We start from the raw sequence: 11561 nt of genomic DNA on the forward strand, positions 1-11561 counted from the left end.
TCAAGCTAGCTAACAAACTATTTTAACTAATTGATCTAGCTGGCTAAGCTAAGTAACTATTTGAAGTAGTTAACTAACTACAATTACGATTAATTTGATCTCAACTCAAATATTACATTATTTTAATCTCATAATGAAAGGAAATGTAAGGACAATAAAATCAAGACGAAGGTCGAAGGTACCTAGATGGGATAAAATTATCTTATCCATTTTATTACAATTGTGAACTATGACCTCGTGATAGATCCAACAAACCTCTAGCACACTTTATATCTTTTGATTTTTCACCTGTACATATATATGTCTTGGAACATTTTTTTCCATATCTGATCAATTTTTATTTAATGTATGCTGTCAGAATTGGTGCTTTAAGATGTTACTATTTATGTACATGAATTGTTATGCATACTTGGTCAAGGTAATGCATCTATTGATTTTGAAGTTTTTACAACATAATTAGTTTACTATCTTTAATTTTTTTGTATTTTAATCTATTCTATTTTATGTGTGAATGGAATAGGGAAGTTGTGTATTCTAATTAATTTCAGTTGAGGAGGGAAGTTGTTTTATTTGGTTGTCATTTTTGTTGGATTTCTATTTGGGTTGCAATGATAATATTTATGTGTGATTGATGATTGGATTACATTTTTTATGGTGTATGGATATGGTGTTTTAATTTCGAGTTTTTTTTTTTATATATATATATATATATTCATGGAATAATTTTAATTTTCTATTCGGGCATGAAAAATCAATATGTACTGGCAATAGAATACTTTGACTTGAAGGGTATTCTTATGGTGCATGATTAGAGGACAAGTTTTTCCAATGAAGGTATTTTTTTTTCTAAAACAAATTAAAGTTATAGTTGGGAATCATTTGCATGAATATTGGCATCTTAACATGACTAATTGGGTACCGACATTAGATTGTATGCTATAATTGTAGTATGCAAACTAGATCTTGTGTATTGTCATGTGTCAGATTAGAGTGTTCTCATTTTCAATCTTTTTAAAATTACTTACCCAAAAAGAGAAGATAATGCAAGAAAAAGAATATAAAAAGGTATCACACAAGTGTACATATCAATCGTTATTTAATAAAAACTATTTATAATCACGGGGTACAATTAGTTTTATCAATCATCTCTGTTGTCGGTGATTGGTTATTATTTTCTGTGTTATTATTCCCTCTATAATCACCATAAAAGTATGAAGCAAATCCCCATAGGGAAAGGGCAAGAGAAACTCCTTTTTCTGCGTTGAATTTTTCGCCATAAAGGAAAACTGCTAAAACTTCAGTGATAGGAAGTAGAACTGATATCAAAATGCCAGATACCAATGAAGAAGCAGAATAGATGACTCCAATGGACCCTAAGAAGTAGAATTGCAGAATTATTGCACTCCATATTATTACAATATAATATTTGTCTTCTCCGAGTTCAAATGTTTTCACCTCCCTTGAAATTGCCTGTTGTATATTTTACACCCTTAAAAATATATTATAAATCCTTCATATTTCTTTTGAACTCGTATTAATTGAGCATCTCAATTTTTCTTTTGTTTTCTCTTTCGTAGTAGTGAATTGAAATTATATCAAAGAGATAATGGTTAAATCACAACTAAAACATTCTTTATATTAGGGCAATTATTCATTATTCTCTTTACCTATTTAAATAAACTGTCACTATTTATATATAAAACATTGATGATACAATCTCCTTTTTTTTTGTTTTAAAAAAAAGTGTGATGTTGACACTTCACGTGAAAACATATTTATGACTAATGAAGAAGAATTAAGGGGAACAAATCTACTGTTGACGGTTATTCCATATTAAAATTATAAAATTCGTGACAAATGCCCGTCGAAAAGTAGTTGTGATAGGAAATTCGAAAAACTGACCATTGAGATCTGTTGATGGCCATTATTCTATATTAAATTATTAAGTATTTTTCGATTTTTTACCGGTATGTCTTCGTATTTTGTTATTTTGATCTAGCTATAGATTATATTATAGCAAATTAATTAATATTTTTATCAGATGTTAATAACTTTTAAAGTAACTTGGTTATATAAATATTTTTTATATATATATTACTGCATGAAACATAAATTCATTGTAAATTTCATTGAAGTCAAACATGTTTACAAATAATATATGAGGGTAATAAATATTATTGATATTAAATGATTGGATTGAACTGAATTTCAATCGATCAAAAACAGATTGAATATCGATCAAATGGTATTTGTGTTGAATGGGTTGGATTAACGTGAGTTAAGAAATCAGTCATACCTAAATTTTAATTTCTTTTTTTGTTCTTTTATGAATTTTTGAGTACCTAGTTGTATGATAAAAATATGAGCATATATAATATTATAGTTGAGGAAAGAGAAAGAGAGGGACCTGAAAGTCTTCGTTTATGATCATTCCAATAGTTGCAAGCACAGTAGCAACAAAGCAATAGAGTGTTTGAAACTCCAATACAAATGTGTATGTGATTGTTTGTTGTGCCTTTTTATATATCAACTCCACCAAAGGAAAAATAAGGCCAGTCAATGCAGCAGATGCTAGGGTCATCCCAAATCCTAATACATATTTTTTTTTGGCTCTCCCTCCGGTTGATCACCACCGGAGCGTAGAGCCAAAACCACTGCACCAATCGTCAACAAAAACACAGAGTTCACCGAGTAAGGAGTGAACTTCAGCTTCACTATAAGGAAAGCAAAGAAGGCAGTGAAAGCAAGTTGCGTTGCAAAAAGAAGTCCGCTAGTGGAGACAGGTAATTTGGCTACGCCATAAGCGTAGAAATAGTTTGTAAATCCTTGTAGGATTCCGATCCCGATAGTGGCCATGAAAACTCGGGGAGTCATGAGAATGAGCTTGCTGCTATTATTATTATTATTTTTGCGACGATAGAAATAGGAAATGACTAAAGGGATGAAATTAATTGGCCAGGCAGCAGTTTGTAGCCAGCTTGATAGCCAAATTCTTTTGCCTCCTTTAATGAAGTAAAGGCGCATGATCAAAGGGCCACCACAGGTTCCTACAGCTAGAATTATACAGTTGATGACTAGAAGAACTTTCTTCATTGTTGAGCTTACTTGAGGTTCAATAATTTCCTAATATGGAGGATTGAAGTTCTTTTTCTCTAGTCATTTCTCATTTATTAGGTATATGCCATGGTGATTATTAGCATATATTATAGGGAGTGTATTAGGTGTGACCAATGGCCCACAATATGGGACCTGCATGGGTGGCTAATAATTACATAAACAAGTTCCTCTATATACTATCATGGTCAAGTGCTCAACTACATAATCCATTCATGTCGTAAGGAGACAGGTGAATCAGAAGGACTTAACTATGGTGTTCATCGACCTAGAAAAGACTTGCGAAAAGTTACATGGAGGTGCTTGTAGAGGCTAGAGGTTTATTTGTGTAGGTTGATTATGGACATGTACAATGGAGCCAAAAATAGTGGGAGGGGAATCATAATACTTTCCTAGTTTGATGGGGTAGCACCAAGGATTAGCCTTTAGGCCCTTATTTTATTTGTCTTTGTGACGGGTGTATCTTGTCAAAATTATGGTGATTTATGTTATTTGTAAATTACATAGTTTTGACTGATACTCGCGAATGAGTTAATACTAAGTTGGAGATTTGGATAGAGACTCCGGAGTCTAAGGGTTTAGGTTGAATATGACCAAGATTAATGAATACCTGGAGTGCAAGTTCAATAAGGTGACTCAGAGATCGACGTGGAAGTGGGATTTGATAAGTAGGTCATCTAAATTAAAAGAGAGTTAGTTTCAACTGAGTCTATTATTCAGGGAGATGGAGAGATATACAAGGATGTCATTCACCGCATTGGTGCAAGTTGATTGAAATGATAAAGGCTTGCATTCGGAGTCTTGTGTAATAAAAGGTGTAACCTAAATTTAATGGCAAGTTCTATAGATTTGTGGTCAGACCTACTATGTTGTATGGGGCATAGTATTTTCCATACAAGATCTCTCACATTTACAAGATTAAGGTGTCGAAGATAATGATTTTCGATGAATGTGTGGGATGAGATTAAGGATGGGTATATTCGAGACAAGGCGAGAGTCACTTCGATGAAAAATAAGATGCAAAAAACGAGGTTGAGATGGTTCAAACATGTGATAAGGAGATGCACATATGTTCTAGTGAGGAGGTGTAAGATTGCTTAAGGATTAATTTTGAAAAGGTAAAGGTAGAATCATTGGGGAGAAGTGATTAGACAGGACATGACGTAATTGTGGCTTACTAAGTATGTGATCTTAGATAGAAAGGTGCTGATGATGTGAGTTAATGTGGAAGGTTAGTAGGTAGGAACATGTTCATGCTAAACCATAGAAGCGCATTGTTTTGGTGCTTTTACTAGTAGTCTTAGTGATATATTTGTAGCTTCTTGTTGTTTGATTTTGTTGATATTTTTTGTATCATGTAATTCAATTATAGTATTATTTAGTTGTAGTGTCGTTCTGCTACTATCGATTATTATGGTAGAGGGAAAGCTTGCCTGCACTGCACCTTTCCTAGATGTCACTATGTGGGAATACATTGGATATGTTGTTGTAGGTGCATCACATTACACCAAAAATGTTTTTACCGGGAATCATGAATTGACGACAATAGCTTAATTGTCACATATTTTTAGAGGCAATTGTCACTCTTTCTAAATGTCCCTAAAGCCTATAGCGGCACTGAATCCAATGAAATTGGCATTAATATGAATATTTATTGTCGCTAAAAATTATTTTTATTATAATATGACCATCTTGGTGTTGTTTTTATTCCTCCCTACGAGATTCTTCTTCCTGCTCTCTTCATGACTAGAAGTCTCGAACCCACAATCGTAGTTCTTACACATAAATCTTACAATTGCAACAATTAAATATAAACCATGAGCATTCTATGATTAAAATAACTAATCAATTTACTGCATAATAAAATAGGCAGGTGGAGTTGCTAATTTTTTATTAGAAACTTTCATGGTCATCACATATGTACAAGGATAGGTCTTAGAACGCATGATTTATGTCAGCTTTTGTATTTATTCAACTTTTGGGCCAAAGAAATCCTGCCTCTGTCACTAAATAAATCATCTGATTTGCTTTTCAATAAATCAAATCAAACATCTAAAGTCACAATCTTGGGTGATTATTCTTCAATAATTTCTTGTCCAATTCTCCTGACTTGTTGTAATATAAAACTAACGATATTGTAATTAAACGTAAACATTTGGTAGCAGGTGCAGAGGTCGTGACAAACAGGTAGGTCGTATTGGATATGAATAGATAAAAAAAAAGGTGTGAGATAAAATACCAGACTTGATCAAATTTAACGACTAAAAAATAGATTTAATCACGAATAAGACAGATAATATGGATATCATGACTAAAGGAAATAATGAAGTGTAAACACAAAGGTAAAAGTCAAAATAATTTTAAACTCAAAAAAAGATATTACAAAAAGAATTTTAAAAAAATGAACTAAAGGAGTTCAATTTCACTCTAATTTCATGTTATGGTGCGTTTAATATGAAAATTCACCTGTTTCTCTCGTTATTTCGAATAAAATCACCTAATTCGTGCAAAAACTTGCAAAATTTACGCATCATATCAATTATCACAGCAGACAGAAAATTGTAATATAACAGCTTCTACTGACCGAAAGGTCAATGCCAACCAACAAAACGTGCAACTTCTAGGTTAAAAATCGACACGAATACATCCTACACTTTCAATATTTAGCGCGCAAGGGGGTGGTAAGACTGTAAGTTCAACTAGGCCCAAAAAAAAAGGCAATAAGGTACAGGAATACACCTTAATACATCATCCGACTAAATTAAGATGATGGACTTTGCTCGTTAGATTCTTCTTCAGGCATAGAAATGTTGTTTTCTAATGCGGAGATTCTTGAACTATGTATGGAGTTCAGTGATACTGTGTTAACTCCAGGAAAAGGAATCGGAGAAGTAAAATTAGTACTTGGCCCTGTGTAAGCTCCATCAGTTCGTTCTGCATAAATTTGAGTCGTGGGAATAGCAGTTGAAAAAGTAGCAGCATGCTCTAACCTCTGCTTCTTGGGATTCTGCTCTTGCTGGTGACAAGGAATAAAGCTTCCAACAACAACCTGATGAACTCAAACTGTTCAGATTGTATTTCAAGTAAAGTTGAGCTAAGTTCATCGAGTACTTCGTTTCTAACCTGAACAGGACCAGCTGCCATAAACACACCTGCAAGGCCACCTCCAAAAACACGACCATCAGGACCTGAGAGACACACACTCATCCCACCAGATCTGCTTTTTGTTACTCCGGTATCACTAGACATATACGATCCTATAAGAGAGAGAATTTCAAAACAACCCTGCAGAAAGCAGTTAATCATGAAACATAAGTTAGAAGGCAGCATCTAAGAAAGAAAGATTACCTACAACTATTTCATTGGATTGGTTCTAATGTGAGGTAAAAAGATGATACTTTTCTACACAGACAATAGAAGTCTAAGTAGTATGTGTCACCAAAGAGGGCGAGGATGCCTGAACTCTAAATTTTGCATGTGAGTGGCAGTTACCAATACAAGAATGTTCAAACTGCAGGGAAAAGATACAAGAGGAGGCAGAGTGCCTTGGCAAAACGACAATTTCTCCATATTGACTGTATGTACAAGGCAAAAGGAAACCAGAGCTTCAAGACAGCAGCACAGCCTCTTTACGATGCAGCGTAAGGCTCTATGGATCTATGAATACCCAGATACCAAACACTTGAGGGTATCTTGGTATGTTGGACAAGCATAGATGGTCTTGGGAAAAGAATTTAGTACTGTCTTAACTCTTATACCTTGTTTGGCTACTAATCCTGGGATAAGTTATACCACAAATCATAGAAACGACATTAGTTATCCCAGGATAAAATTTGTAAACAAACAACTTCTTCATAGAAATTATGCAATGCATGTTATAATACATCAAACCAAACAGTCAATTACCAATCTCAATCTAACTAATCTCAGAATAACTAATCCAATGTAAGTTGCCTTCAAACCAAACCTAATGACCAGTAGAGCATTTCCTCTACCTTTTTGGAGACAAAGAGGAGATCAGGCAGAAATCAATAGCTCTATTGCATGAGAAGAATACATAGAATATATAATACATGCATAGAATAGACTGCAAGTGAACCACATCCATGCAAGGAGAAAAGATTGTAGAAGTAAAGGGCTCATACCTCATAGGTCAAAGTTCCACCAGAAGAACTAAGCTGACTAAGTGTAACATTTGAAATTACACCATTGGCAGTCAGCACACAAATAGCTCTAGATCCTTGTTGAGCAAATGAAATAATTTTCATTGCAACATCCTAATACATAGAATTCAAGATTGAAATCCTTTTGATATTGATAAACTTCAAAATAGTACAAAAGCCATGAAAGAACAGAAATAAATTTCAATAAAAAAAACTTGACAATTTTTCTGACAGACAAGTCACCTGAAGTACCAGTTAAACAAACTCATATGTTAGAAGTAGACCCTGGTCACCACTTTCTAAATTTTACATGCATTCACATTTATGAGATTTAGGTGTTTTTCACCTTAAAGGACATACCCCCAAAACCTCTCTCGTGCTGAAATGGTAATTATAGATCTCGGACACCACGCACTAGTTCCATCTAAAATATGATAGAAATCAGCACAGGAAAACAATTTGTTCTCCCACCATTAAATTATCAAATCTCCTAACTAATTGTCCTTTATGACTTCCCTTTTTTCCAAAAGTTGGCAATCTGAATTTTTTTCCTTGAGGGGTCTAGGCCTGCCCGCACCATCATATACTCATTCTATATCAGCAGTTTAAAATAGCCACAAGAATTCAGCTACATGGCCCTAAACTAGCATTAGAACAAGGGAAAATACATTAATCTGAGTTCAAATTACGCCTCAATAGATTTGGGATATTTACATTATATATAACAATGTTTTTCTGCTACATTATGTTGTTTCTTGTACTTCGATTGTAGTATTATTTTGTTGGAGTCAGAGTTACTTTTTCCAGAATGTTTTGCCATGCTATCTTTAGTATTTTGTTGTGGCTTCTTCACTTCCGTTACTTCTTTTCCCAAACTGCTTTGATATGTTTTTCCTTGAGCCGAGGGTCTATCAGAAACAACCTCTCTAACTCTCAATGCAAGGATAAGATCTGTGTACACACTACCCTCCCCCAGATCCCACTTGTGGGATTACACCAGGTATGTTGTTGTTATAGTATTGCTTTATGGATGAAGGCGGATAGCAGAAAGCCAGAACCCTCCCATCCCTCTCAACATATGGAAAAAGAAAGACGCAAGGTGGAAGGGGCCTACCGATTTTAATTTAATTATCCACCTATATATGTTTACACAGACATACATAGGTGTCACAACATGCCTCTTTTCTCTAGTCTGCTACTGTCCACAACGCATTTGACGAAGCCATGGAAATAGAAGTGCAGACATGGTTAAGAGAAGCTAATTAGATCCACAAGTTCTTTGACTGTTCAACAGGTAATATAATGGTGGGCAAAGAAAGCAATTTCATTTCTTGTCATAGTGAATTAAGTTTATGCGTAAAAAGAAAACTACCTGAATATAAAGCAAGCTTTTTGAAAGTAGTAGTATTGCAGTAAGAACGTACGAAACACTGATACGTAATGGCATACCTCGCCAGCATTAACAGTAAACACATGCGGTGTAAAGTTTCCACCAACGGAGTATGCTACATGTGGTGATATATTTGCACCAGCAGAATACGCCACCCTTTCCCCTAAGGAATTCAAATACAAGTTCAATAATAGCACAAACAAACCTAAACCTTCAAGATAATGCAAAACTGAGCATTTAAGCGAATAATGTCAATCTTCCTACAAATAAAATGAACAAACAGAATTTCACAAATAAGTCAATCTATTCCCCTTTTATGATTTAACCAATTACCTCATCCACGTGAACTCTAGTTTCCAAATGCCGATTTAGCTTATTCTCAGTCAACTGAAATTCTAGTTTATGAATACTTTAATGATGAAAGATATATTCTTAAGTATTGCATACTGATGATTCTCTTGTTATAACTCTGAGAGCATAGACTATAATATACTGCCACTGAAGGCACCTGTTGGTATCATTAAAATTTGAAGAACTCTTGAGAAAAATCAGGAAGTAAAAGGATATTACTTTTATCAGGTTAAAGTAAATATACATGATATATTTACTAGTTTTCTAGTTCAAATAACATCTATGACATCAGAATCAGAATTTCTTCTAGGATAGTAGATGACAGAACATTGTCGTGCACGACATCCATGCTTTGTTACATCATTTTATTCATTTCTACTTTTCTACTGCAGTGTTGTGACCTATAGCCTCATTAGATTGATAAAGTAACTTTGTTCATTTCTATTGCAGTGCAATGAACTATAAAATTATTACATTGATAAAATAACCTTTATAGTTTTAACCACAACCTATTTTCAAAATCTGTATTTGTTCCGTCTTGTAAAATAACCGACACTGACATACAAATTGGAATGGAGAGAGTAGTTCTTTATTCTGTTTCACATCATGTTCCCTGCAAAACCTGGGTAGACACAAGAATGTGACCACAAAAGCTTATTAAAATTCATACCTAGTGCTATACTCTACTCTCTGCATCATACTACTGAAATATAGATGCCAAAATATACCCTCATTCAACATCATAAATGTCGAAGAATGAGACCATTTCAGACATGGGACCTAAATTGAACAGAAAGAATGCAGAACAAAACAGAATTCAGAAAAGAAAAAAAAACTTTCTACACCAGCAAATTCGGCATTGTGTATATTAGCAGTCACAAGTAACTGTTTAATGACTTTAAATAACATAAACTGCACACATCAAAAATCATAATCTCTGTTCAAGCTTCTATAATTGTTACCTGGAATTCCAAGCTCAATTTTTTGCTGCTTCTTCTTAAACGATTCAACGGGGCGGCTTCCATTGTTTTTCCAACCTGAAAAATCTCCTGAAAGTGGAATTGAAACTGATATTGGCATTGGTGATAATGCAGTATTTAAAGAACCATCTGGTCTATATTTCTTAGGCCTTCCCCTCTTCTTATTCCCTTCGGTAGACGGTGCTGCCACACTCATTGGATTTGCAGGTACAACTGCAGCCATTGCTCCATTAAACCCATTCACATTTTCATTACTTGGGTTCATTCTATAATTTTCAGAAATTTCATTACTTTTAACCATAACCTCAGAACTATTAACCCCTTCTTTGTCCTCCATTCATAAATCCTGAAGACTAACAACTTAAATCCCAAATCCCCTAATCAGAGAAAATCAAGAAAATTTCCTTTGAGCAATAAACAACAGTAAAAATACAATCTTTTTACTAAATATGTCACAACTCACAACAATGCAAAAAAAAAAAAAATTGGATCAAATTTTTGCAAGAACTGAAAACTTAAAACAGCAATTCTTTGCACATAATATAAATACAATCTTTACAAAAATACAACTGAAACACCAACTAAACACTGCAGAGCAAAGAACAGAGTAAAGAAGAAAACAAATTTTCAGAAATGAAAAAAGAGTGTAAATTTTTTTTTCTTTGAGAAGTTATGAAATTAGGGTTTTGGTTGAAAAAAAAAAAGTTGAAGGAAGAAAATAAAAGATTAAAAATTGTGAAAAAAGATAGTAAATTGAGTAATTTAATTTAAAATATGGAAAATATAACTAACAGCTGTATTATTTTAAATTAAATTGCAAATTCAAAGTATTAACTTTGTTTAAGTAAATGGTTTCACGTCCGTCTAGGAAATTAAATAATTAATAATGAAATGATTAATGAGTCTTTAAATATTGCAAAATATAAAAGAATCGGAAATTCCCTTTTTATTTCTGAAAAGGAAAAAGGAAAATACTTGTTCAAAGCTGTAAAGTAAATTTTCAGGACTTGACATTTTGTTGTCAAAAATTTGAAGTGGAAAATGTGAGGATGTGAGTATATAAATAGTGAAAAATTACAAGATATTCCAAGAATGCAGGAGTATGTGCAATTTATAGTTTGCTCAACTTGAACAGTAGTCAGAAGGTACCTTGCGTCATTGTCTATGTGGGACTTCATAATTGGAACACAGAATCCCAACATCCTTAAACCTCTTCCAAAATGTTGGAGATGGGGAGGCAAAAACACACTTCTCGTTTTAATTTATTTGTCTTTTTTTAAAATAATATAAATACATTTTTATTTTTGAATTACAAACTTTAAAATTATATTTTTAAAATTTCATACTAAATTAAAACTAGATAAATAAATTAAAATAGAGAAAATACTCTACATTTACTTTAAGTCTTTAACTGATGCTGAAAACAAATAAGAAGATGATTAGGGTTAATTATTAGATGCTCATCTCTAGTAATCGTTAATTTGCAATTTATTGGGGAATTTCTAGTTAACTAAGTTTTGGTAAGCATATGTAATTATTCGATATTCAATATTTATATGACAA

The 11561-nt window shown here is 33.3% G+C and overlaps 1 protein-coding gene and 1 pseudogene across 1 annotated transcript; both read right to left on the reverse strand.

Moving 5' to 3' along the window:
* Positions 1–996: 996 nt before the first annotated feature.
* LOC101246537 (purine permease 3-like) lies at positions 997–3859 on the reverse strand (annotated as a pseudogene).
* Positions 3860–5653: 1794 nt separating this feature from the next.
* On the reverse strand, positions 5654–11081 carry LOC101246253 (AT-hook motif nuclear-localized protein 3-like). Its single transcript, XM_004240704.5, has 5 exons — positions 9981–11081; positions 8727–8830; positions 7260–7391; positions 6238–6399; positions 5654–6163 (listed from the first exon to the last, which is right to left on the reverse strand). Exons 1-5 carry the CDS (start codon positions 10333–10335, stop codon positions 5876–5878), a joined length of 1041 nt encoding a protein of 346 aa, XP_004240752.1. The 5' UTR covers positions 10336–11081; the 3' UTR covers positions 5654–5875.
* Between the last annotated feature and the right edge of the window lie 480 nt (positions 11082–11561).

The sequence above is a fragment of the Solanum lycopersicum genome, chromosome 6 (genome assembly GCF_036512215.1).
Source record: "Solanum lycopersicum chromosome 6, SLM_r2.1".
Lineage (NCBI taxonomy): Eukaryota > Viridiplantae > Streptophyta > Magnoliopsida > Solanales > Solanaceae > Solanum > Solanum lycopersicum.